Below are 27,724 nucleotides of genomic sequence, written 5' to 3' on the forward strand. Positions count from 1 at the left end.
TCGCTTTGCACCACTGACACCTGCTAGCTTGGAACAGCCTAAGCAGCTCTGAATTAGTGTTCTCATCCTCCTTCAGGAGTCCTTGCAAATTGGCATGAGACATGAACTGAGGGCTTCTTACTTTGGCTGGAATTTAGTATTTATTGGGAGGATAAGAAGAGCCATGCTTGTGTTGGCTAGGTTATTGCCAGCCTTCTGAAAATTGTATATCGACTCAAACATTTTATCTGATTAACAACGGTCTTTAGAGCTTCAACCCTTCTGTAAGTGTGCTTTGTTCCCCTTGTGTGGGCTTATTTGGTTTTGTTTTTTGGCGGGGGAGTTTGGGGAGAGAGAAGCTGGCGGTGGGAAATGCAGAACATCTTGTTTGTTTGTTCTTAACCAGTAGGTAATATCCAAATACAGGGCAGTAGTAGGCAAGTAGTATTATATAAGATACCATTTTGATAAGTTCAAAATGTATGTTTGCTTTTTAGTAAGAGACATAAAAATAAATGGAGTCAGTTGATATCCAACTGTTGGCCTTAGAGTATGTTTTTGGTTAAAGTTTAATGATTTTGCTGTAGTGAAGACCATGAAAGGCAAATTTGCACGTTGATTTCCTAAATTAAGTTGGCTTTTTTAGATCTGCTGTTTTCAAACGAATGGCATGGGAGTGTGTTTAACTGAAGAAGTTCCAGTGACAGGCTAGAAGGAACTTTAAGATAGATTTGTGAATGAATATGGATGCTCGCGTTGGTCTCAGTGATGTAATTTGAGGTGTTTGGCTTTAGATGTAAGCTGCAATAAGCGTGGGTTTGGCTGATCTGGGGTAACTGAGGAGTACAGACAGACCTTCGCTAACTTCAATCGACCGATGGCTGTCAGCGTGGCTTCGGTGGTTTCCATTTCCTTTCTTTGATCTGCTGTTTGCCCTTGTATTGGTGCTCTGATGAGAAGGGACCTCTGGCACGCACAGCGCTGGCCCAGGCAGCGGAGGGACGGTGGTGGCAGAAGGACGGTGGTGGCTCTTCTGCAGCCTCCTTCCAGAGCGGCGCGGGCTGCCAGGCCTCAGGAGGGCCGGGCCTCGGGTGGCCCTGGTAGGCTGCGGGAGGCCAAGGGCCTCGGCCGCGTCCCTGAGGTGGTCCCTGCGCTTTGGCTCCCCAGCACCTCGAGATCAGTCCCGTGAGGGCAGCCCCCGAGGTGCGACAAGCACGTGTTGGTTGTGTGGTCCTTTCAGCCCCCCAAAAGAGTCGGTCGTGGAGTCCGTTCTGAACGGCGTCAGGATTTAGGAGGAGAACCCACATAGGTGCGTTACGCTGCATTGGTACTGCTGCTCTGCAGCTGGTTCTGAAACCGCTGCTACCCCAGCCTGCGGCTGCCCTAGGAGCCGTGGGAGGCGACGCTGGGTAGTTACAAAAGGCGGCTGCAGGTGGCTTCTGCAATGGGGAATGAGCTCGCCAGCAGACTGCTGGCTACGGCATATAGATGCGTAGCTCCGCGTGTATGGGCTTTTTGTGTGTTTGTTTCAAAGATGTACGTTTTGTGAGAGTTATTTAAGTCTTTTGGGTCTTACAGCAACCGTGGCAAATTCAGGGCTTAAATGTCTACTGTAAAATCAGAACAGTACCTTCGGACTTCTGTTGTTTCCATTCAGAAGAAAAATAGAAATAGAGAGATCACGAAACACAGAATTCTGAAGTAAATGTTAACAAATAGAAATAATTTCTTATATGATACAAAAAGTGAAACCCAAATATACTCTTTGCACAATAAAATCATTATCTTTAATTTTGACAAACAGTAACAGTAAACAAGACAACATTTAAGTGAAAATAAAGGGCAGTGTAAAGCTGCACAACTCAGCAATGCCAGAAAAATTATATTTATACTTATATTTGCATACATACAATAAGCAAGGACCTGAGTATCACAGTAACTGGAATAAACTTTTTAGGCACTAATGCTTGTTTGAAAAATACACAGTATGCAGGACAATGTTTATCTGTTAAGGCTACAGCATTTAATCTTCCAAAGCATGTTTGAGTTCTGCTTTATTATCTCTTTTGAATAGTAGAAATCAAATACTTCAAATTAAAAATGGAAAATCCTTTAATTAATGGCTTACAAAGCAGAGCCACAGGTGGGTAATAAAATACCTCTTCCAATAACAGAAGTTAGGTAATTATGTTTGACATCAGGTTTTCGAACTTTCTAAAATGATCTATTTCAGTAACCGTAACATTTCCTTGGCATTCATGGGCGTAACTATTAGGCAAACTTTATTGTGTCAATGACAAAACGCAGTACTTTGTGAGGGCTGTTTGCAGAAGCTGGTTGTGTTCCATAGCCATAAAGTGTATCCTCAAACTTCAGATTAGTTGGTTCTTTCTCAGCAGCAGAAGCAGCCTAACGTAAGTCAAAATAGGTACTATCTGGAAGTCACAGTTTCACATAAAACAACACTGAGCGCTTGCTGTGCTTAGGGTATCAGCACATTCCGAGAAATACCTTGGGTTTATGCTTTAGTAACAAGCGTGTTTCTATTACAAACCCACAAGTAACTGAGCTGCAGAAGTATTTAGGTGAAGATTCTCTATGGAAAGAGACATACCATATAGCAAACAGTTTTTCAATAGACTTTGTACATAATTTTACATTTAAAAACTGATACTTTCTGGTGAGAGAATTGAACTGCTTCCAGTAGACGTTTTATGTTTGTAGTAAAATAATTTCTATAACCAGCAAAAGCAATCAAATTGCAGAAGCCTCTTTCATTTCATGTAAAATCTTGTGAGAGTTGAGAATCTGTTTTTACTTGCCCCTACCTAAAAATTGGGGTGGGGGGGAGGGGGAAAGGAGGAGTGGGCAAAACAAAACCTGTCATTAATGCTTCTCTGGACCTTCAGTGCAAGTCAGCTTTAGAAAAGTTTTTCTTATTTTCCATTATTTTTTTATCTTCCACTTTAATACTGGCTGGCAGTTCCAACAATGCGAGATGTTAACAATAAAAGGCAAAGCTGAAATGCCTACTCTAGCTGGTCCCTAACGTTAGGGGTACTGAAACAGGACACAATTCCACATATTGAAAAGCAAGTCGGATTTTTATCCCCCGGTTGTGATCCTGTACCTTGAACAAGCTGAGAGCAGTAAAAGATACGAGAGGCATCTTCACCACCTCATCCTGTCGGGTAAGAGATGCTTGGACGTGCGTTTAACCTGGCTCATCAAACAGTGCCCCCAGCTGGGGCCGCCACTGGCACAAGCGCTCGTACTGTCACCGGGCAGCTCGGAGTGCACTCCGGGCTCGGTGCCTCTCTGGCTGGAACGAGGAGGACCCCAAACCCACAGCTTTTCTGAGGTTTTGCCCCTCCAACTGCCCCCGCCCTCCCACGCACTCTAAGCACAGTCTGTTTGTGGCAGTACACCTGTCTGTGCTGGGCTGGGGCAGGCTGTCCGAACAGCTGGGGAAACCAGAGATTGAGGAGGGGGTGAGGACTGGCCCCCCAGCGCTGTCGGTTCAAGGCAAGGCCTTTCTCTCTTCACGCATCTCCCCCACGTGCATCTCCCCCGTCTCTGCAGGCAGCAGCCACCGGAGGGCGCCGTGGTCCCGCTGAAGCGCGACCAGCAGCTCCCAGCCGCCCCCCAGGACCCTGCTGCACGTTCCTGGGTTAGCGTGAAGTCAGAGCCCTGCGGAAGCAGGAGGCGTAAAGGTCTTGGGCCCTGTACGTTTATTCAGCAGTACTGCATAAACGCCCTCTGTTTGCCGATTAACGAACACGACCATAAGCGCTCAGACAGCGGCTCTGGTTGTTGCGTTGTGTGTTGCAACTGGAGAACGCAAAAGCTCAACTTAAAGCCCGAACGTTGTAGTTGATATGTGACTCTGGGGATATACTCCATTAAATTTCATACAAAAAGTCATTCACTTAGATTAAGATTAAACTCTACTATCGTATCTCTAAGGGGAGACATGGAAGGGATTTCTGAGAGCAAACCTGTTTGCTAACTCGATTCCAAAGTGCGTTGGGTGCTCCCTAACTGTGGTACGTAGCAAAGCCTGCGTGCTGCTCAGAGCCGGCGCGTTAGAGCTGTGCGGGCTGGGCTTCAAGTCCCAGTGCGCTGCATGAGCAGGCTGCTCCGAGAATCACCACGTGGGTAAAGGCAAAGGAAACAAGCTGCAGCACGGAAAGTTAGGAATTAGGAAGAGAAATTCTCACAGTGAGGGTGGTCAAATACTGGAACAGGGCCCAGAGGGGCTATGGGATCCTCGTCCCAGGAGGTGCTGTACGCCGGGCTGCACGAGGCCCTGAGCAGCCCCATCGGCGCTGGCCCTTCCAGCAGAGGGCTGGGCCAGGTGAGCGTCAGGGGCCGTACGTTTAGTTTATGTGGTTCTGTGCTTCGTGAAATACTGGTAGCATTTCTAACTTCGGCAGTGTAGCACTGCTGTAAGAATGTAAAAAGTAGTGAACAGATTACTTCAGCAGTAGTGTTTTTAACATTCAGCAAAGATTTAAGATGAAAGTGTTCAGAAAGCTGGAGCTGAAATTAACTGCTTTCTATTTGGGAATGACACGTTTAGTCATGGGATTACTGCGAGTGGGTGATTAAGGTGAGCTGTAACTTTTCTACCAAAATGTCAGTGAGCCTAAGCACTGTTCTGCTGCCTTGGTCTCTTCTCAAGGTCTAAAGTACTTTGGTTGAGTGCTTGGTGAGGTAATGCATTAAGCATTGAGAATCTCTGCTCCACCAGAGATAAGGACAAAACCCGTCAGCATTGGCCTAGTCTTGATCCTTGGTTTAATCCCAGTGGTCTAAATCTGGTAATTCTCTTCAGAAATAAAGACCCGAACATTCTTTTTTCTGAAGCATAGTCTGCACGTGTGAATTGGTTTTAATGCATGTCCCATCGAAAGCCCCAGCAGTGCCTTTCTGTAGCTGGTGCAGCCCTAGGTGCCCAGAGCAAGCCAGGACAGGGGCTGCAGGAGCTCCATTAGGACGGTCCCAAGCCCCAACAGACCAGAAATGCTAATAAGTGGGTGAGGGGGAAGGGCTCTGCCTCCCTTATCTTGGGGAGAAAGGGGGAAGATAAGGTGAAGTAATTTTTCTCATTTTTATAGTGCTAAAATCTCCACAAGAATTATTTAGAACTGGTTTCACATGTTAGCTCTGTTTGCTTATTAAGTTGGAGTGATTGCCTTGCTAAGCTGGCTAAAAGCCACATTTTTGTATTTCCTTGAGGGTTTGACATCTAATCTCACACAATTCACATGTAAAATTCTGCCAGTAAATCAGAGCTGATTCTTGTAACAGACAAGCATCAGAAACGGGCAGCTATGGTCTCTGGAGGAACCAGATCTCATTGTGTCGATTAGCAGCAGCTGGGTTTGTATATCCTGCAATGATGAACGTATCCTGCAAACATAACTCTGGGCTCTCCAGAATTTCCGCCAACAGGTTTATTTCTCTCATTATAGAGTCTTCATTGGTGATTCCTCTGAAGCTCCTGTAACAATCAACTTCATATCAAGTTCTTTTTAAAATCCAGTTTTTCCCGAGCCTAGATGTGCCTTCTGTTCTAAACTCAGTCATGATTCACAAATGGCACTGCCTGACTGTGGTTGGTCTCAAACAGGTAACAGTTTGTTCTTAAGTTAGCATTTTCAGTGACGTGTTAGATAGTTTGTTGCCCGCGATACAGAATATAGTGTGTTTTGGGATGCTGTTGTATCTTATATTTACATATGCATTATTTTCTGAATACGCTAGTTTCATAAAGCAGTCAGCTTTCAACAGGTACTGAAAATCATGTTTTGAGTTTGTTAGGTTTTAGAGGTTGGTTTAATATATGCAGCATGCCTACGTTGAAAACTGCTTCTTTTTACATTTTTACTAGAAAAAAATGAAAATGTTTCTTACCTACTATAAACAATAGTAGACGGCCATTCTTCAATGATTATGTCAGAGTCAAAGGGATGAGGTGGCTGGTCCTGCAGCACTTCGGGCAGGTAGTACGCTACTGTCACCGACTGCGTCATCTCCGATTGAGATTCATTCGTGTGTACTATGGTCACAATGGGTATTGTTATCCCCAGGTACAGCCCTGAGGAGACAAACATGACTTTTAGAAAGTGCAAAAGGAGGTCTTCATACCGTACTTGATTTCTGAACCCATACTGAATTATATAAAGTGAGTACCACTGAGAAGAAAGATTTGTCATTATTAGAAGGAATTCAGCATACTTCAGAAAATGGATTTCTGTATTCCAAGTGGGAAGTAACATTTTATTGTGCCTTGCAATTTGTATGTATCTGTCTGCGTGTACGTGTATGTGTATATACACATATATAAAACCTCTATATGCAAACATGTTTGCATGTGTGTCTAAAATGTGGTAGTTGTCAAGCTCTCCTGTCTCTATGTATGGTGAATGGTTTGATGTAACTTCTTACCTCCACCTTAAGAGGGTTGCGTTTTTGTGAACTGCCCTTGTCTCATGTTTTAAATATTTGGGAGCAAAGAATGTAGGCAGGACAAGGGGGCTGCATTGTGAATTCATGCAGGATTTACCGTTAAGATGTTGCTTTATTTGTGCAGTAAATAAAGCTTGTGATTTTGACTGTGCAGATAGCAGTGATTATTAGGAGTGAGAAATCTGCTTCTGTATATGGTTTGAAAACAAAACTGCTGTTCTGCAGCCAAAATAACTTTTAAACAATATTTAAAATGTTAATAGAATTCAAGGGTGGGCGGAAACACCTGATTAAGGGAAAACTTTTAAGAGAATGTTTTTAGTTTCTTGGAAAGGAAATTAAGACTTGGCTTGATTACAACATGTGGTGTTACAGAACAAAACATTGGCTATTATAGTACTTCTTAATCATCTGGAGAATGGTAAAAATGAAAAGCTATCAAGGCCGTGGTGGATTTTATCCTTTCAGTGTTCTTGAGTTAAAATGGGATTATGTTTGTGGAAAATACTCTTCAACCACGCCAATTTTTGGTGTCCATTCAGACATGCACAAGTTGAGTATCATGAGCTAACATGAGGCAAGTGTAATGCTACGGGCGCTCGGCGTTAAACTGTGAATAGGTGACTGCGGTACTTTTGTGACAACTACACCACTGAATGCTGTAGCAAAAGCCTTATTCATAGCCGACAGTCTACAAAAATAGCCAGAGCCAGTTCCCAAGCGGTTACAGTGGTCAGGATGCCCCTGGAAGTCAGTTCAGTGATCATGTACCTTCAGACGTAACCTTCTAGCAAGTATGTAGAGGGAACAGCATTTAGTTTTGATTATACTGGAAAGGCCATATTATAGGAAGATGGTGATACAGACAGAAACAGCTAATAAAAATATCCTCCTAATTAGGAGGGGCTAGTGCATAAATGTAATGTTTTCACTGTAATGAAGAATTGTGGTACTAATTACCTGAGGAATTCTGCTCACAAATGTACCTCATAAGCTTCATGAATCCAAGACAAATGCTCTGTTCATACTGTTTTTCTTTCATTTTTATACAAGCCCACTTGGCTTTTCCATACTGACGTTTTTCATAAAGCAGGTCTCCAAGCTGCAAACACAATCAGATAATAATTTTATGTTCTAAGTTAAATAAATAAATAAATAAAAAAAACAAATACCACAAGCAAACAAAAGTCATACAATATTCAGTACTTTGATTAGAACATGCACCTACAGACGTTGATTTCTTTATGAACAGGAGAATAGCAAGCACGAGAAGTTATTTTAACTCTCAGCGTCAGCCATACCTTAAGTGTTTTGTTTGCTACTTAGTTCACATGCAGTTTGTTTTCAAGGTCCAAGTTGGCATATAATAAGTAGATAAACAAAACCAATGCAATGAATGCATCTTACACGAATAAAATAAAAACTGCATCTTTTTTCGACTGTCAGTGAAGTGATTTTGAAAGGAACATGTAAATGTCAGTCCTTTCTCACATAAATCCAGGAGGAATATACTAATGATCTTGGATCAAAATCTATTTCAGCAGACCTACAGGTAGTTCTTCTTCAAAATAAGGAACTGATAGCTTTTGACCTTGCAATATTAAATATTTAGTTACTACAACACTACAGAGAAACTGCTTTTGAGCATTTAATTACAACGATAATAGAGTCCCAAACTGTTCAGATGAAATACACTCAATCAAATAGTGATATTTATAAACCTGAATTGTATGGATCTGTTTAAAACAAATGGGATGGGAAATCTTCCTACATGGTTAGTAAAGATTTCTTTATTTGTCATTTATTTAAGGTTAGATACCTGTGTGCAAACTTCCTGAACTGTAAAAAATTTGCTGGACATTGAAGGTTTTATTAGAGGATAAGATGGTTTCTATGAGATGGATTTGCAAATTGATGTTCTCTTTGTAATGACCCATGATACAAAGCTACAAGTTTGGTTTTAAATTCAGATGACAATCTCCTCCAAGTACTCTTTCCTACAGTTGAATGAATGTGATTGTAAAAAAAAACAAGTGCATTGGTTTAGATGAAGAAAATGGGGTTTTATTTCAAATGTCAAAATATGATGAGGTTTTGTTAAATTAATTCAAAAATGTCACCAAGACTGCCATTCTTGACTGTCTTCTGACATTCTTGCTAGTTTCTAGCTTACAAAAATAGAAAACTTCACAGATACATGAAAAAAACAGTGAGATGTTAAAAAAGAAATGCAGTTATCCAGCTGTAAGGGGTATATCCACTTAGGATTTTTAGTACTATAGGTGGATGAATTACTTTTATAAAGGAACACAGCTTTGAAATCTAGGTATGAATACTGAAAACACTGTTAGAAGCTGAAACGGGAAGGACACCAGTACCTTTTCTTTGCGCTGGATCAGAGTAAACGGGATGGTCTGTCTCTCCTGGGGACTGTTATTTCTAGTCAGCTGCTGAATTGGCTCTGCCATGTCTACGATAAAATAACGCATTTCCAAGTTAGCTGTGAAGCTGTAGAAACAGGAATGAAATGTTTCATTCTGCTTTCTCTTAGTTAAACTTCTGTGGACTTTCTGCTTTTAACAAGTTTAGTTTGCTTTTCAATATTAGCAGGCATGGCTGACTGGCTTTGGTCTCTGTACTGTTCAGAACAGGTCTTGCTCTCCCACCCCCTCTATATTCCAATTATACGTGTGTCTCTTGAAAGGGCTTTTGTCGATGCCCACTTGTGCGGCTCTGTGCAGGAGGACTGCCAGTTCTGGCATCCCTTCCAACGCTGGATTCATGTGTACCCACATGAAGAAGTAAATTGCGTCGGCTGCTCTTGCTCACAGGTTCAAGGAGGTGCTGCTGTGGAAGCTGTCACTTCCAAAAGACGTTTTGTCTGATAGCTAGCCCCAGCCTTTGGTGCTACGCACGTTGCAGTGCTGCTCGTGGATGCTCCAGCCTCCGTGTGCACACTGAAGCTCTGCGTCTTTAGATTTACCCAGCAATGCCTTTTCTTTTTAAATGCAAGCCCTTCTAGTAAGACTTCACAGGGCAGAACAACTTTAAAAATAGAAGGCAAACAACTGATTTCATTAAGAAGAGACCACGACCTCTCGTTTGTACTGTCGGAAGGAGACTTCTCAGCAAAGGCCCCGGGGTGCTGGCCAAGGAGCGGGCAGCAGGGTGAGGGAGGTGACTCCTGGGGCTGCCTTTCACCCACGGGGCCTGGTCTGGGGCTTTGTGGTAGAGGAATGACAGTGAGGAACTTGAGGTAATTCAGCAGAGGGCGTCCGAGATGATGAGGGGAGAAGGTGGCAGGGAAGGGTGCTGAGGGAACCCGATGGGCTCTGGCTGGAGAGGGGGAGGCGGGGGTGTGCTCTCCACCACCTCGCAGAAGTGTGTGTGTGTATATATAGAGAGAGAGACCAAGTTGCCATGTAAAATGGACCGAGTTGTGACCTGAATTGCCGTGGAAAATTCTGATGAGGTATTTCAAGAAAAACACAGTGCCAGTGATCAAACACCAGGACAGGGGCCCAAGATGTTGAGGGGCCTCACCACTTTCCTCCTCCTTGGGAAAGTGTCAGCTTGATGAGACCCCGAGCAACTTCAAAGCTGACAGGTAGAAGCCTAACTTGGAAACTAGCTCTGCTTTTAACAAGGAGTTAGACTACAGAGCTCCAGAGGCTCCTTACACCCTAAATTATCATGTAGTTGTGTGCTAGTGTAAGTAGATGTTTATATTTCCATTAAAAACGCTGAAACTATAAATGAGGGAGAAGAAGAGTGTCCTATTAAGTTAAAGAAGTATAAGATGAGTAAACAGTTCCTCAATGCGTACTTCAGTGAAGAAATGTATCTTGAGAGGATGTGATTTTAACAAAGCAAATAGAAAAGATCTTTTTTGTGTGTTATCTTGACACTATTTCTTTCTGGTGCAGAATTTTTATCCGTACGGGCTGTCTCTGATTAGATGCCAGGCACATCAGATGAAAGTTTCTGTTTGAGTTTGGAAGGGGCAAAAGACTGTTGAGTGAACAATCTTGCAAAAATGAAACAACTTCACAAGGTGGGAGTAGAGCAAAGCTAGCTTCATAATTTGTGTTCTTTACATCAGATGACATTACACCTGACTGAAAGAAACACAGGGGTTCAATGTTCTCAAATTAGTCCTTACCATAAAGCACTAGTAAAGGTTAAACAGAACATACCAAGTATATTTGACTAACAGGGACACCGTGTTCTGCATGCTTTTCACGTTCGCCCTTTTCTTTCTTCTTGCCCTTTGGACCAAGAAGGACCCAAAGTATGGTCTAATGCCATCACTTCTGATCTGAGCTCTGGCGTTCTGGCAGCAGATGATGTGAAGGGAGCATTAATACAAGATAGTGTTGAAGAGCTCTAAGCATGCTCAGCACAGAGATGCAACTGAAACGTGCCGCAGCTCTTTGAATGATTCTCACGTTTTGTAAGAGATTCTATAGTGAACCTATTCTTGATTTCCAGATGCAGACATAAGTAACGGCCCAGTCTACAGCAGTCATCACGCTTCCCAGCCAAGCTCAAGGGGATAGAAGGAGCAAGTGTATTATACTTGCTATTCAGTACTAGCATATTCTTGTACTCCTGTTCTCCCATGCTTTTCTAGTTTAAATACAGTTGGATTAGGTGTAGATGCAACTACGGTTGCCTCAACAACTGCTCTAACTGTAGTTCATAAAGAAGCCTGCCTATAAGTTGGCTCCTAGCAGAAAGGCTTAAAAGCTCTGGTTATAAGGCTAGTCCTAGCAATGGAGAACCTCTCTTCCAAAATAGCTGGTCCCTTGCATGTCAAACTCGAAGTAATGCAAGCATTTGTGCACTGTGATGGAGGTTTAGAAACTTGATTTTTCTGTACAGTGTTTGAAAATGTTTGTGAATTTCTGCCATGCCACTTCATGCTGTGTATCAGACACGTTCCAAAGGACTGTATATTTCAGCTGAAATAAGATCCCTTCTCTTCTGTGTTTCAAGCGCTTCAAAGTCTTAAGCAGAAAAGACAGGATGATGGGGGGAGGGAGGGAACAGTATTATTCATCTTTGAGAGGAGAGAATTAAGATGCAGAAGAATTAACTTAGCCTAGGTCACTCGTAAATCTGTAGCTGAGCTGGGAATCAAACCTACATCTCCTGGCATCCAGTGCAGGGGGTTTAGCTTTAAGACTATTTGGAATAGTATAAAAATCCTTTTAATAAAGGGTAGAAAGATACACTTCAGTTAATTTTAAACTTTTTTTTTTAAATGTCACCGGGAAATAAATTTAAAATATAAGTAATGACATTTACAATTGATCTCTTCGGATGCTAAGAGAAAAACAGTAGATAAGATTTCCAGCACTGAAATTCCAGAGTACCAAGGAGTTAGTAAACACTTTAAGGCTCTAGAAATGTTAGCTCTATTTTGATCCCTTTGCTGATAAATGTGGTCAGATATTTTTTTCCCGTGTTAATGCAAAGGAGAGTTCCAGAGTTTTATTCTTCAGTGCATGAATCTCTGCCTGTCAGGCATGGCAGTATACCATGGATAATAAATGTTTTAGTCTGCACAATATTTAGATTATACAGCTCAAAGCAAGTGAGTTGCTTGATGTACATACCCTCTGTCAGTCCAAACTCGCAAACTTAAATACTGGTGTGAAAAAATGAGGCAAGATGATAATGAGCTGTAGCAGTATATCTAGGTAAAGGCTTACTTTAATTAAGTTTTAAAAACTACTAATTGTAAATTTCAGTTTTGAAATAATCGTATACCTGCCTATGGGTAGGTATTATGAAAGAGGCAAATCTTTACAAATAAATTTATATAGATAATGCACGCTTGACAAGACTTGTACATAGCAGCAAGATTGAACAGTATTTGAAGTGTTGCACAACTTAATTTGTGTCTAATCAGACGCGCTGTGTCACTGAAGTGGGATGAACTCATCAGCTGTGCCCTCAAACCGCGTGCATGCACACCAGGCTTCTGAGTTTAGGAGGCAGCCTTTGTACCGCAAGGAACCAGTCTTCACGCTGAAAAGAAGCACGAGACCCATGCCATGCACCTTGGAGCTGCTCACAAGCAGGCTTGTGAGGCTATGCACGAGGTGGGGGAGGCTGCGTGGCCAGGACAGCACAGCCACAGCATAGTCCTGTCCTGGCTCTAACTGTCCTGCAGCCTCTGTACCAACAGAGCCATGCTACCACTTACGTGCTGTAACCTCAGCAAGGGAAGCATATTTGAACTGATGGCAAAGTCACGTGCAATTCAAGACCTAGATTTTGATGTGGGGCCAGGGTACTCGACCTCAGAGCGTGCTGCTTTGTACACTGGGCACCTTTTGGAAACTATGCGTTAGCAAGTGGATGATTTTGATGAGTAGCAACCTTCCCAAGCTTGCTTGTTAATCTTGTATTGAAATTAGTAATGAGAAATTTAAAGTAACTGCTGAAGTATGACTTCTGCTGAGCATAGGTAGGTAACATGGAGTTCTCAAGCCAAGAAGGTTAGATTATACCATCCTATACTTTTAGTTTTCATTTACCTTTTGGTTGCAAGGTTTGCTGTTGGCCAGACAGTCAGCTTACAGGATTACAGTCTTGTTAATTGTGATAAAGCGCTATGCCAGTCATAGAAATGTTTGAATCTCACAAAATCTGTTGTTTTTAGAAGGCTCGTAGTACTCCTGTTACTCTTGAAAGGTACTAACAAAACCTACTAGCAAGGTATCTTCTTGAGAGACATATTGTCCCCATAGAGCAAGACAGGTGTCAAAGCTTGTGGCAGCCCAGAACTATTGTCATAGCGGGGCATTGCCCTGATTTCACAGACTTTTCCACTAGACTATAGGAAATATGCAAGCTGTTCCTGGGATCTCAAATGCTCTGTGTGCACAGCTAGCCCTGTGGCAGCAAACAGCCAAGTAAAGCTCTTGTGCTTTCCTGCACCAGGGCTCCAGTGCCAGCAGCTGCTTGGATGGGGCACACTAGTCACGAGATCCTGCGTGCTCCCTGGTGAAACGAAGGAATTCTCCTCGCAGGATGTCATCTGCATTTCCTCTGTGGATGTCTGAGGCTGACTGATTACTAAAACATGGATATTAGGTTAACCTGCACTGTAAATAGATTGTAAATAGATACAGAGCTGATGAGCTCTTACTTCTAGTTGAGGTGCAATCCTCTCTTGACATATCTTGATTTCACTGAGGGAAGTCTTGCATTTTGATTTTTGTAACACCTATCCTAACACTACAAAGGAAGCCTTTTATTATATTGCAACCACAATGTGGTAAAACACTACTTTTGACAGATTTGCCAAACCTGATCTCCTGCATAATAACTCTTAGTGAAAGAAGGCTTTGACACTTCTACATCATTTTGTGGGAAGGAATCTTGTTCCTTCTATACAGAGCTCCTCATAAGGGAGCATTTCACATCTGTGTGTTCAGGCCTTGATTAATGCCTTAGACAGGGACCCTCTCTCGTCACCCACTCCCTTTCTTTGTGCCCCTGCAGGGCAGGAGGCTGCCGGACTTGATGCTGTGACCAGTGTGACCAGGAGCAAGCGTTGGAGCGGCAGGACTGTGTCTGGTGCTGCACATTCAGACACCCCCATGGAGGCAAGCCAGTGAACGCTGTTCAGACTGAGCTTGCTGGGCCTCCTCTTGGTACCCAAAGGGTCATTGGTCTTCCTTGTGAAGACATTAGAAGGATAAAGTGGGACTTCCAGATGTGGCTTGAAAAGGAGGCAGAAAGTGAGGCTGTTCCCTTTCTGCTGTGTTGGAACCTAGGAGGAGTTTAAGGATCAGGGAATTCATTTTGACAGTGCCTGAGGCAGTCTGTGCAAGGCTTTTGTGCTTTCCATCCTCTGCGAGGAGGACTTACAAGAGGCAGAGCTCCTCAGCATCTGTACTGCTCAGAACACGGGCAGCACTGAGGCGTCGCGGTCCCGACTGCGGTGAGCCTGCCCTTCCCCTCTGCTGCTTGCTGCGAGCAACAGGACCTGCTACAGCCTTTTGGATTCTCCCGTCTCTCTCGAAATTGAAAATAAGCCACTTCTTAATAAGATAAGCCGTACTGTCAAAAGGCAAGGTCAGTCCCGTTATTTGTTTACTCCCTGCAACCTTCCACTTCCAGCATAAAGCCCCAAACCGCCCCTATCTGTGGGATGGCCGCAGGGGGGGGGTTCAGAGCCACCCCTTTACACCCCCCCCCCCCCCCGGCCGGCTCTTACCGCGGGGCACGTCCACCTGGTGCCCCCTGCCCACGCTCTGCCAGTAGCTGAGCAGCCGCTCCTGCTCCTCGTCCTCCATCCGCTCGGCCGCCTCCTCCTCCAGGCTGCTGCCGTTGCTGTGGTACGCCGAGTCGGGGCTCTCCTCCGCCATGCCGTCCAGCTCCTCCAGCGTGATCACGGCCGGGCCGCCCGGCTCCGCGCCGCTCATCCGGCACCCGCCCGTCTCCATCGCGCCGAGCCGAGCCGAACCGGGCTGTGCTGGGCCCAGCCGAGGCGTGCAGAACCGGGCCGAGCCGAGCCGGGCTGCGGGCGCTGCCGCCGGCGCGGCGCTTTATGAGGGCTGGGCTGGGCGGGGCGGGGCGGGGGCGGGCTCCAGGTGTGTGTGTGGGGACCCGCTTGGTCTCTGAGCGGTGGTTTTTGTTTTTTGTTTTTGTTTTTTCTCCTCCCCGCTGCTCTTCATCTCCTGTCGGTCCTTCCTTATTGTGACTCTATCTCGTAAGCCATGCCCGAAAGGCAGATCTTTCACTTTGCTCAGGACCGGCTGCAAGGTCTCTCGGAACAGACTCCAGCCAGGCGTGCGAACCCTGTGGGTCATTTTGTTCTCGAAGGCCCAGCTTCGGAAGTTGGCAGCTGTGTAATTTTGGCATTGCTGAGGAAAGCCTTTGGGAGAAGGGGGATGTGAGCAGCCCTGTTTGTGGAAGGCTGTCGTGGGGCAGGATCTGACTGAATCTGGGGTCCCCCCAGAGCGTGCGGCTCTGTTTCTAGTTGTCTTTAAGAGAAATAAGCATGGTGGTCCATTTTTCTCAGGCAGCAGAGGAAAGCCTCCATGATTCAGAATTTTCAGTAGGAAAATAGATTGCACCTATACACTGCTGAGATGCCTGCAAGAGGAGGAAAACAAGGATTAGGGATGTAAGTGCTGACTCTGTGATGTGGCACCTAATTCCTCACACACACACCGCCGTGTCTGACCAGTAAGTGTCTCCCAGGCTTTTCTAATCCCAGGGGCTCGTCTTGGTGTGCCAACAAACTATTAATTGCCTTAGGTTAAGTAAAGTGAGTAAGTAAATGAGGCAGATGGTTCCACTGTGAGGTTGTTTGGCCTCTTATTTGTAGGCAGCATATTGGCATCACAGACTCCTTGCTGGTCTGAAATTCACCTACATCCTTGACAAATGCTTGGAGATGATGCTTGCTTAAGTATTTTGATTGTGTGCTTGATGATTTGATTTCATGGTCAACTACCTAGTATGCAGAAGTGCAAGCCTCGTTGAGGACATGCTGAAGTGGACTGCATTTTATGGCAGTTATCAAAATTCCCTCACAAAGATGCTACTGAACTTCCTTCATGGGGCAGCTACATGGCTGTGGGTAGGTATCATGAAAAAAGTCATGGTATGAATTGATCACATCACAGGTAATGTCTCAGATGAGACTTAAGTACAGTGCAAACACTAACTGCAGTTGTTTGGGTAAAGAACTTTCCACGTAATTTGGGAAGTTGGATTACTACTGCTAAGTGAGGGCATTCTGGCTCTTGGTGATTTCTTCTGGGGAACGTTATTCTTAAGAACTGACTTTTGGAGTCAATGCATAGAGGCCTCCTCTGCCTATCCTGCAGAAATGATTCTGACACTTTTTAACAGAATTAACAATTGCAACAATTTAACAATTCCAACTCTTTTGGTCAAGTATTATTTAGCGAATAAATAGCTGCTGTAAGAAAGAGGCTGGTAGGAGTTTAAGATCCTGTTTTAAAGATCAACCATCACAGATAACTGCTTGTGATTTTTGTTTTGTGATATGCTCAGTAATTATGTAAAAAGTGCTGCCTTTGATAGAGCACTGAAAATGTATGATGCTCTGTGTCTAGACACTGCTAGAGTACTTGACTATTCCTGGAGTTGAACAAGGCAGATTTTTTTGTATTTGTTTTTTTTCCCTCAACTTGTTAAGTTTGTGTGTAACTGCTGGCTAATAAGCAGTCACTCTTGGCAGAATATGATTTTGTTAGTGCTGTGTTCTTGGTGCTTTCCTGGCAGGTTATATCTCTGAATAGAAGAAAGAAACAAATATTCAGCCTTGCAAATTGAGGATACAAAGCATCTGCAGTCAGATGCTTCGGTCTGTCATGTGGCGAAGTGACGACATTGACTCTTATTGAACTGCAGATTTATATAGAAATGCCATTTCTTTTTATAAATTCTCAAGTAACAGAGGAAAAATGTTCTCAGTGAAATTAATTGACGAGTAAAGTCTGTAGGCCTTTTTTGTAACTTTTAAGAAGTGAGAAATGCTGTCATAGAATAACAAGACATTAAAAGACAACAAAATAGTGTATCTTTTTTGTGAATAATACCAGCTTCCAAGGAAAAATAGGATATGTTAAATATGTAACACATTCCTGGAGAACGGCAAGATCACAAAGTGTTTGAATGAATCAATATTAAATTGACAAGGAAATTCCCAGAGGAGCCAAGATGATTACTGTGTTGATCAGTATTATTTTCAGAGACTTAAATGTTTCTCTTAAAAACACTGTACCCCTCTGTGTCATCATTGTTGTATTTTCATTTTTGGGAAGATAAGAATATGTCAGTGCAAAGCTTACACAAAATAACACTTTTCTCCCTTGCATTTAGAGCTCATTTGTCTGTAATTGCAACTCTGAAGCTGTACAGAGAGAATAACCCAAATTGAGCACTAGTAGTGGCTCCTGATGCCTTTCTCACCCGTGTTCGCTGTCATAAATCCACTTGTTTTTTTGTGCATGTGCTAGTAATTGTCCTCTATCTTCTTTCCTTCCATGCTCTGTACTGTTTCATCGAATGTTACAATGACCTGTTCTCACTCTGTACATAGAGTTTATGTACCTGTGTACCTAAAGTTTCTTTACAGTCAGCAAAAAGGGTGCATGTGAGCTGCCCTGGTGCTTCGGGAGACGCTGCTGCAGCTGCGGGACTGACTGGCTCCCTGGCCTCTGCGGGGCTCCGAGGCCTTTCTGCTCTGGTGGAGTCTCAGGACTCTTTCACTCAAACGTGAGGTATGGCAGGCAGAGACTGAACACAGTTCATTCCTGGGCCTTCCTCCTGGAAGTTATTTTGGGGGAATGTTAGGGTACCATGCTTACACTTCTTGAGGTAACGCACGTTGTTAAACCACAGCCCTTTTTAGCTTCATTCCTAAAACAAAGCAATGACTGTTCGAGATCTTCAGCTAACATTCACTGGGGCTGCTCTTTCCTAAAGTTGCAGAAGGCCCTTTTTGCCTTCATGCCTTCCTGCAAAGTCATTTTGTTCTCCTCCAAGACAGTGCAATCACAACACTTTTCTGAAGACTTAGGATAAATACTCTTGTTGAAGTTGGTTTCCAGCTACGGACTGTAGGGTCTGAGCCTGCGACAAGTCTCGTCTTTTCCTTCTTCCTTTCGTCACTCTCTGTGTTGAAAAATTGTTAATCTGGAGCAGACAGTGGGAACAATATGACGTCCGTGTGGTGCACAGCAACAACAAAAGCCTGGATTTCTGTTCTGGAGCTGCTTCTGGTTTCAGTGGTTGTGTGTTAAATGAAACCAGTGTGTTGGTGTGGGCCATGCTAATGTCCCCGCACAGCCGTAGGCGTGATGTTAACTCTCCGTCACACAACGCAGTCGCATGTCCTTGCACATCAATTCTGCGTTTGCCACAGCATGTTTGGAAGCGGTGTGTGGCATATTGCGTATGGAACATGCTGGAGCTGGGCAAGGTGGGAAAGCAGGGGAAGGAGAGGAAGCAAAATGGCATCTCTGCTCAGGTACAACGCGACTGTATAAAACTCGTGAGGTCTATCTGTCGAAGTCTGGAGAGCTGTGGAGAACTTCCTGGCACTTGGAGATGCCTGTAGATGTGCGGGAATAAATACAAGTAGACCTTTTCTGTCCTTGTTTTGAGAAGATGCAGATTGCTTAGTCTGGTTTCTCTCAAATCACCCATTCTCTTCTTTGTAAGAAATGCAACACAAATGTTATTTATGCACAGGCGATGAAATTCATTTTTTCCTGTGTGGCAAAGAATGTTTGCAAATCTGCAGTGAAATAATGAGGCAAGAGTGTTTGCTAAGAGTCTTTGTTTTTTACTGTGCAAGGAGAAAACAAATTAATAGCAGTTTTAGCAAGATGTAGCTGAAACAGGGAACAGCTCTTTGCCTTCTCAGTTCAACTTACAGTGCACGTTGTGGTCCCCAGTGCATGCTGTAGCCCCAAACTGGAGGTCTTACGCCAACTTCAGGTATAAGATTTGGAAAGCAATGTGATTTGCTGGGGAAGGTATCCTGTTCAGCAAAAAACCTTTATGTTCTTGGCAAGTTTAGTGGGACAGCTTTACCAACTGTCCTTAATAGATTGGTAGTAAATCTGCCAGCTCTTTAAACTGCATTTAGCAAGCTAGAAGAAGTCATTAGTCCTAGTAAAAAATCATTTAAATGAATTCTACAGTTCTGTTTTTAAACAGGTAATGTAACATGTGAATGTTTTGGAAAGGTTGAGGAGACTTTCCAGGAGTATTTTCTTTTTAATTAAAAGTATTTTCTTTTTAATTAAAATAAAGGTATGGAGACAAGATAAATGCAATCACTCTGAGTAGTGCTTGTTTCTGTATCCCTTCTAAGTAGGTTATGTTTACTGTTCCCTATTAGTTTTCAAGCTCCAGGTGACTGGATCCTGCCGTCTTTCATAATAGTCTTCCTTGGTTTGTTTTGCAGAAGATGATTAAATCCGACAGGGATGTACACTGAGCAAACAGTGACAATATAATTTTCTTACATGTTATAAACTAGGTCAAGAGATGAAACATAAAAATACAAGTAATGGAAATTAAAAAAAGTTATGCAACAAAAGTAGGAAATAATGAACTAGTGCTGAGATATTATACTTATGCGGGCTTTACTTTTTAATGAAAGCATTAATTTTGTTTTATAAAGAAACGTTTTTTGGTTCGGAGACTGACCCCATTTCCACTATTTGAGACAGTTTAAACTTGATCTTAAGCTCCTCAAGTGTCCTCATCACTGAACTGTGTAGGATTTGATGGGAGGGAAAAGTGCTGTTTCAGTGGTATCCCATTAAAATAGAAAACACCGTTATCCCTTGCTGGGTAAACATTTTTTGTTTTAAGCACGTTTTCTTATGAGCTGGCATGGACACTTCTGCCTTTCTCCTTGTAAAGTGGCTCATCAAATGCAGGCCAGATTTAAAAACAGTAACAACAATCTGTTTGGTAAAAGACAATGTTTTGAATTTTAAACTCTTAAGACTAAATCAAGTCAGAGAAGATAGTTTCTTGTGTGTTTAGCCTTGGCTTGATGTATGGTTTTTACCATACTTAAAAAAAACGTTTTCCCTTCCCTTCCCTTCCCTTCCCTTCCCTTCCCTTCCCTTCCCTTCCCTTCCCTTCCCTTCCCTTCCCTTCCCTTCCCTTCCCTTCCCTTCCCTTCCCTTCCCTTCCCTTCCCTTCCCTTCCCTTCCCTTCACTTCCCTTCCCTTCCCTTCCCTTCCCTTCCCTTCCCTTCCCTTCCCTTCCCTTCCCTTCCCTTCCCTTCCCTTCCCTTCCCTTCCCTTCCCTTCCCTTCCCTTCCCTTCCCTTCCCTTCCCTTCCCTTCCCTTCCCCTCCCTCCCTTCCCCTCCCTTCCCTTCCCTTCCCTTCCCTTCCCTTCCCTTCCCTTCCCTTCCCTTCCCTTCCCTTCCCTTCCTTCCCTTCCCTTCCCTTCCCTTCCCTTCCCTTCCCTTCCCTTCCCTTCCCTTCCCTTCCCTTCCCTTCCCTTCCCTTCCCTTCCCTTCCCTTCCCTTCCCTTCCCTTCCCTTCCCTTCCCTTCCCTTCCCTTCCCTTCCCTTCCCTTCCCTTCCCTTCCCTTCCCTTCCCTTCCCTTCCCTTCCCTTCCCTTCCCCTCCCTTCCCTTCCCTTCCCTTCCCTTCCCTTCCCTTCCCTTGACAACATTGTAGTTTTACAGTTGGTCTTAGCGTGTCAATTCAGTACACAAATCCTTTAGAGATGGATATGGTGAGTGTAACCCATGAACCGGCTCAGAAAGGATGAGCAGAATCTCTCATCTGGGTGTCATACAAAAATTAAGAAGCCCTGGGAGAAAATAAGCAGTAAGATGTCTCTTTTCCCCATACTATTTTCTTTTTGCCACTATGGCAAATATTTGCCACTGCGTGCTCGCGGCGTCGCCTGCTCCGTCCCGCCTGGGCCGCGTTCTCCTCGGCTGCACGTGGCGCGCTGCGTGCGACTTGGTACCCCGTCCGAAGGCCCAGAGCGACCCGGGGTGCACCAGAGTGTGCAGAATTTAGGCTTCATTTCTATTATTTCTCAGCAGCCTTTATCTGTTATAATCTGCTTAGCAGGCCGACTCCAGCGAGTTGTTTTTGAAAGGTCTGCAGGCATGGAGCCCGCAGCGTGGAAATTCCCCGGTGCATTGGCTTCTCAATTTAGCTGTTGCTTTCACGGTTTTTCCTTCACCCTTTCAAAGTTCTCTGTGCATTTTTTTTGATTCTCTTGGGGATTAGTACAACCGTAGCTGATGGTGGCAGTCGTTCCCGCCCCGTTTTCTCTGGATTTACTGCTTCGTGCCATGTAGGCACTGTACACAGAGTAAGAAGCTAAAGCGGTACAAAACTATACAAACAATAAAAGCACGCAGAGAGAAGGAGTTAAACTAAGCTGCCACTGCACTGATGGGGTATGAACAGACTGTGGTCTTTACTAATATTTGTGCGTCTAAGCGGGCTCTAAAAACCCAGCATGAGTGCATGCACACTGACTGCAGGAGGAGGTTGTCACAAACAGAGTGTTGTTACTTAGTGTTTTAACATGCATTGCATTTTTAAAATTGCTTTTCTTTTCGTGCTAGGGCATTTTGTCTTCAGAAGCTGAAGATATACCATATTGTGTGAAGCCTGAAACTTAGACCTGTTTTTATTGGCTCACTTGCACTTGATTTTCAGTAGGCTGAAAGAACAGCAGTGCGGGGGTAAGGGGCTTGTTACGCCGCAGCCGCAGCTCTGCTGGGCTGGGGACAAAACGCCTGGAGGCTTCGGGAAGCACCGTATGCATGTGAGCAGCTATCGGGAGCTATCTGCTGTCAAACTAAGTCCGGACTGCCTTTGGGGAAGCTTGTTATTGTGCTGTAGTGGTGGGTTTGGTACTGCTCGCCAAGTGGGCCAACAGATCGTAAGTCGTTTTTGTAGAACAAATCTGATTACTCCAATTATTACAGAGTTAGCGCTCAAGCAAAACTAAGTCTGTGAAAAAAAAATGCCGACCACCTGAGGCTGAGAAACAAAGAGGAAAAACAGGATTAAGATGAATTAGTGCAGGTCAGTTCCCTTGTTTCACCGCTGTGGAAAGCAGGTACATGTGATGTACAAAAACAAATTGTCTTCTGGCATGGCCGCTGAGGGAGATGGGGCCCGGCCGCGTGGTGCTCATCGCTCGCTGCTCGCTTCTCCCACTCCCACCCCTTCCACTCGCATGACTCAAACCTCTGGCTGGTCATTCGCTGCGCTGATTTGGGCATCATGGAGATGCACGTATGCCTACAAGTGTGCTGGAGGTTGAGAAGGCGTGGAAGTCAGTTACCAGTGCGCGAGGGAGCTGCAGCATGAACTCGCGAGCTCATTACCTGTCCTGTTCGGTTTCCCTTCGACCACATCAGTACATGGGCCAGTACAAAAGCACCGTGTGTGTTTCCACTTCTCAGTTATTTGATGGATGTAGGGTTACCTTGGTGGCAGGAGGGTGTTTGTCTGTATATAGCATGGGGGGCACAGATCTATAGGGAACCAAGTTGTAATAGCTCTGCTCTGAGAAAAAAATTCGGTAAATCAGCTGGTGCTCCGTGCTGGTAGCAGAGAACCTGATGGTGAGGCGGAGCACCAGCTCATCATCTGGTACAGTAACGAATTATTCAGAAATCAGTACTGCCCGTTTAGAAAAAATCTACATTTCAAGTAAAATAAATGAGCAACTTGTGTTCCATTGTGCAAGATATGTAAAAACAAAGTTATTTTAAGGGGCTAAATGTTCTGACCGTGACATCTCTTACATATTCTGTGTTCTGTTCACAGGTGCTAGAAACATTTGCTGGACGCCTGATTAAGACGGGAGTTTTGGCAAGGCGGGATATTCCCAGCCTCACAAAGTACCAGATAATTCTAGCAAGAGATCAGTATAGAAAAAACCCTTCCTCACAAAACATGGTGAGTGTTGTATTTCATGTTATTAAAGTAGTGAATAAATAGTAATACTTCATAATTTACAAACTTTTTTGATATATGTTAAGTTAGGTTTTCATTGTATCATTCTGTTTAAGCCTTGGAATAAAATATGCCTACTTGTTCTACATTTCTTGATGCTGATAAAGGAGAGTTAGTGAAAAAGTGAAGAACTTCTTTTCCAAACTGAAATTGTTTTGAGAATTTACAGTGTACTTAACGATGGCCAGAATTACACTTTCCCCTCAAAACTACATTAGTGTACCTAGTTCTCTTAGAGGGTCTTGGAGTTTTATTTGTCATGGAGCGTTCAAATTTTTTAAACTTAAATATTGCCTTAAAAAAAAGTCAGTGTACCTTAAAGAAGACACTGGAAAATGCACTTCACGGCAGGCAAGACAATTTTCCTGACTCAAATTCTGTCACCTGTGTAGATGTGGCAGAAATCTCTCTCTGCCAAATGCTGAGGGGTGGGTCAGCTGACAAACTTTGAATGCTGCTATAATGGAAAGTAACGAGCTAATCTTAGAAGATAAGACAAGTATTTTTGAGGTAGCTTGAAAGGTGGAAAAAGATTCCCTTCGCTGATGGTTAAGAATTCTGTAACCTGTTTCCTGAAGATTTTGATGGACAGACTACGTGACGTGCATCAGTTCGTTCTTCAGCTCTGTTTCTCAGATGTTAAGCTTGATTTAGTCATGAGAATTGCAGCATGGTTCCTGCTGCTTATCATCTCCCTAACTTAGTGATGAGTCTGTTTTGTTTTCACAGGGGATACAACAAGGCGTAATTGAAGGAGATTTTGCACTTTGTATCAGTTTATATCATGGTTATGAGCTGCTGCTGCAAATGGGATTGCGGTCATTATTTATCTACCTTTGTGGAATTATGGATGGAACGAAAGGTGAAATGTCTTCAGAAACATCCTTCTTTTGTCCCCACTCCTCCTCATTTAATTTTCTTCATCTGTCTGGCTAGTTTTGCACAAAACAGTTAATATAATGAGTGGATTGCAAACATAATTGGTACTTGGTTTCCCTTCATTCCTATTGGAAATAACGTTAACTCAGTGTTACAGATAGAGTGTATTTGGGAAAGCAAATGTGTGTGTATGGCAGCAGTTTTGACAAAATAAGGAACAAACAGAACGCAGAGTAAGTGGCAGTAATATCTTAGAAGAGACAGGGAAAAACAATTAAGCAGTTAATCAAAGAAATTGTTTGGTCTTCTGAAGCAATTGTTTGGTCTTGCAAAGCAATTCCTCCATTATTTAGCTCCCCCCTATAGCAAAAATAGCATAAATGTATGCATGAGATTTAAGCATCTTTGCCAGATTATTACAAATTTAGATACATCACACTAGAATTTCTATCCCAGCTGTGCGACTTCTTCTCACTAAGGAAGCTGTAACTGTTATTGTCCTTTTCTGTACTTTTTTCATTTTCTTGAATGAGATGCTGGGAACTTTGTGCACTGTTCCAGATGTGGGTACATAATGACCTCATACAGTGATGCAATAATATTTTCTTTTCTGGCCTCACTTTATTTTTCTTAATTCTGCCACTGAATGTTGTGAGGCTTTTGTAATTGTCCAGTCATTTTTAGACCTGTTGAATTGTCATTGCTGTCTTGTAGAGCTGGTTTGGTACTGACAGCATTTGAGGGGAGAAATTTCCACTTGGCAATGTCAGTCAAACTGCAGGTTTCTTTTGAACACTGGATGTGGGAGGGGAATGTTTCAGCTGTTCAGAATACACTGTGGTGTGGCTCTGAGGTTTCTTGCTTCATTTTGGTTTGCATGTATGTCACTTGGCTGTGTGACTGAGGGTAGCTTAAAAAACAACAACTTTGCCTAAAGCTCTGCTTAATTAAAATGTCACTGTTTTGTCCAATGTCAGAACCAAAAGTGTACAGTACATGCTGCATATTATAGAATATCTATAGAATATATATTTATAGTTTGCATGTCCTAATAATTTCTTGCGAATTTTATGCATCTGGCATTTCTACAGTTTACTACTTCTGCTTGCACAGATTTTTACATTTCTTATGGTATAGAGCTCTCGTTAGACCTGAGCACCTTCACATATTCCCTAGTTTCTCAGATTCTTTAAATTCACGTCTGCTATTGAAAGGTGACAGATGAATAAATAGTTTTTCTGTACTGGTTCTGGTACGTTTGGTCTCTGGCTTGGGTAGAACAAAATTATTTTCTGTATTGTCATAAAATCGTTCGAGAATCTTGTTAATTTTAGCTTTTTGATTAGGTTCCCTTTTCTTTGAGTACTTGGCAGAATTCCTGCATTGGATGGCTTTTCTATTGCTTAAATGGTTGATGTAGAACATTTCGGTTTACCTGTGGGACCCAGGCTTAGGTTTATACAAATAGTTTTCATCTTTAAAATCTGTAAAGGAATCTTCCTTGAGAAAATATTGATCTAAACAACGTTTGGTACGTTTTCTAAAGCTACCATGTACCTTGTAGCTCTTTAAAGGAGCTTACGAGTTTTGAGAAGCTGATCTTTTGGATAGCAAAAATTAGATTCACTATGGAGATTGAATGCTAAGGTATTTAAACTTTTTACAAAGGGTTTACTCGTACGAAGAATGAACTTGGTCGTAATGAGGACTTCATGAAGCTGTACCAGCAGCTCAGAGACATGTTTTCAGACACACATCAGACTTCAGCAAATGGAAATCTTTGCAAGAGTAGAACAGGTCAGTATTTCCCCTTTAGGGACAGAATATTCACTTTCTGTTTAAATGAAACAGCAAATACCTTTGCGTAGCTTGTAGATGGAGAAGCCATGCATTTTGATACACCTGGCTAATATTCTTTATTCAAGATTGTTTTCCTCAGACTCTTTATTTTGTGTATTTATCATCTTTCGGTGGTTTTAACTACCTTCAAATGAGTTTTGTATCTTTGAAGTTTTTAATTTGATTTAAAATGAAAGGTTAAAATAGTGTTATTTGACTGCATACTTTTAACAACGTGACTAACAAAAGTAACAGCATGTTTTCATAAACTGGCTTTAACAAATATGCTTCTGTAAGTATTTCACTGAGGTTTTTGCTTAGGTGAATGTAATTAGAACTACCATCAGGAATTTGTATGCCTAACTTGGAGAATTATGATGGGAGAAAAAAATATTCAGTGAATCTTTATACTTGTTGCAACATGACTTGTATCTTTAATTGCTTTATGTCTTTTTCAGTGTTTGAAAATAAAAAGGAATTTATTTACAGTCATCCAAAATTAAGGAAATTGGAGGAAATAGTAATAGAACACTTCAAATCCTGGAAGATGAAATGTTCTGGTAAGTACCAACAATTCAAAGAAAAAGTAGTGACCAGTTGGAACTGTTAATGCAAATGAGTAAAAGAGCCTACTGATTTATGTTCTAATTTGTTCAAGTGCTTCTTTACTGTCTTGCATGTTTGTATAACTTCTGTGTGCAAAAGTCCTCTTTAGAAAAACTATACGATAACAATTTCTTTAAGAAAAACAGTTTGTAAGTTGCTATTATTAATTTGATATAAACTGTTCTAACAGCTTAGTCAAGCCACGATAGTAAACTATTTTCACAGAATCAAAGAATGGCTGAGGCTGGAGGCAGCTCTGGGTGCCTCTGGCCCAACCCCAACCCAACGTGCAGGCGGCTGCTGGAGACCTCCAAGGAGGAGACTTCCCTCTCAGGGCAACCTGTGCCAGGGCTCCAGCACCTGCACAGTAACGACGGTGCTTCTGCTGGTGCTCTGTCCCTTGATTTTCATAGCCACAGAATTTGTTCTGGAAGTCAGCTCTCAGTGCAGTTCTACCATGAACTGTTCTCTCTTGCAGAGTTAGATGCCAAGTATTTATGGAGCTCAAGGATAAAACACTTAAGAGTTTGTGAAAGGGCATAAGTCAGCTAACATTAAAGTATCATTTCTCAAGGAACAAATATAAAGTATTTGTTAAAGGAAAATATGCTTTTTGATCATTTTAAATTACAAAATTGTATTTAGTGAAATTAAGTTCTAAAATGATTGTAGATGAACAAAAGGTTACTCTTTTCTATCCTAATTTGAAATATCCTCTTAAATATCTTTTGGACACTAATTATTCGTACAGTGTTGAAAAATTATAATAGCAAAGCAGTCCCTCTTCTCTTTCAGTCTTGTCCTGTAACTTAAAAAAAAAAAAGAATTGAATATTTAAACAAACAAACAAACAAACAAAACCTCCTCAGTTCCTATTATTTCTGTCTCTCTTGCAGCTTGTCTTTGGAGAAGTCTTGAAATTGACCTCTATAAGGAATAAATTTAATACAGATTGGTTTATAGCTATAATTTGCAGTGAGAGCGTTTAATTCATGTAGTCATATGGACTTTGCATACAAGTGTTGCTTCTACAACTGAATGTATTGTACATTGTATATAAGTACGAGGATACTACGAATAATTCAGTAATTATGCTTAAGATGCGTTTTTTACTTAAGGCAGAAATACGGAATCATAATCTTTAAGTTTCTCAGGGAATGGTGCAGCTGATTGCATGCCACTGACTTGGATGTGAGCATGGTTGTTGCAGATCGAGCACACAGATTAATATTGTGCCTAAGTAAATTAATTGGCTATGACATAGTACACTAGACTGAGTTTCAGTGAGAATTACCCGTTCAGTTCATGGATGTTCATAGGAATTCGAAAAACCCTGTAACAGAGGGTTGAAATGCCATTTAAGTTCTTGAAGGGAGGCAGCTTCCAATGTGTCACACTGGACTGTATCACACAAAGACATC

At 42.7% G+C, this 27,724-nt stretch overlaps 2 protein-coding genes across 3 annotated transcripts in view; one reads left to right on the forward strand and one right to left on the reverse strand.

Moving 5' to 3' along the window:
• The window catches only part of FANCM (FA complementation group M), a gene marked incomplete at its 5' end in the record, with an annotated part of 71,813 nt that overhangs the window by 2,797 nt on the left and 41,292 nt on the right, over positions 1-27,724 (forward strand). Inside the window, 4 exons of the mRNA XM_040557800.1 lie at positions 22,791-22,922; positions 23,709-23,841; positions 25,527-25,655; positions 26,156-26,257. Of these exons, the coding sequence (XP_040413734.1) occupies positions 22,791-22,922; positions 23,709-23,841; positions 25,527-25,655; positions 26,156-26,257 (496 nt within the window). The remainder of the gene's footprint in view (positions 1-22,790; positions 22,923-23,708; positions 23,842-25,526; positions 25,656-26,155; positions 26,258-27,724) is intronic.
• Positions 1,388-15,024, reverse strand: LOC121071267 (heme-binding protein 2-like). 2 transcript variants are annotated; one of them, XM_040559497.1, is made up of 5 exons: positions 14,690-15,024; positions 8,832-8,923; positions 7,414-7,555; positions 5,899-6,082; positions 1,388-1,616 (listed from the first exon to the last, which is right to left on the reverse strand). In XM_040559497.1, the coding sequence occupies exons 1-5, from the start codon at positions 14,916-14,918 to the stop codon at positions 1,598-1,600; spliced, it is 666 nt and encodes a 221-aa protein (XP_040415431.1). In that variant the 5' UTR covers positions 14,919-15,024; the 3' UTR covers positions 1,388-1,597. The 2 variants fall into 2 exon arrangements, with proteins under 2 accessions (XP_040415431.1, XP_040415430.1); XM_040559496.1 differs by lacking the exon at positions 1,388-1,616 and adding an exon at positions 2,756-5,485 and having other exon boundaries at positions 14,690-15,022.

This window comes from Cygnus olor, chromosome 5 (genome assembly GCF_009769625.2).
Source record: "Cygnus olor isolate bCygOlo1 chromosome 5, bCygOlo1.pri.v2, whole genome shotgun sequence".
Lineage (NCBI taxonomy): Eukaryota > Metazoa > Chordata > Aves > Anseriformes > Anatidae > Cygnus > Cygnus olor.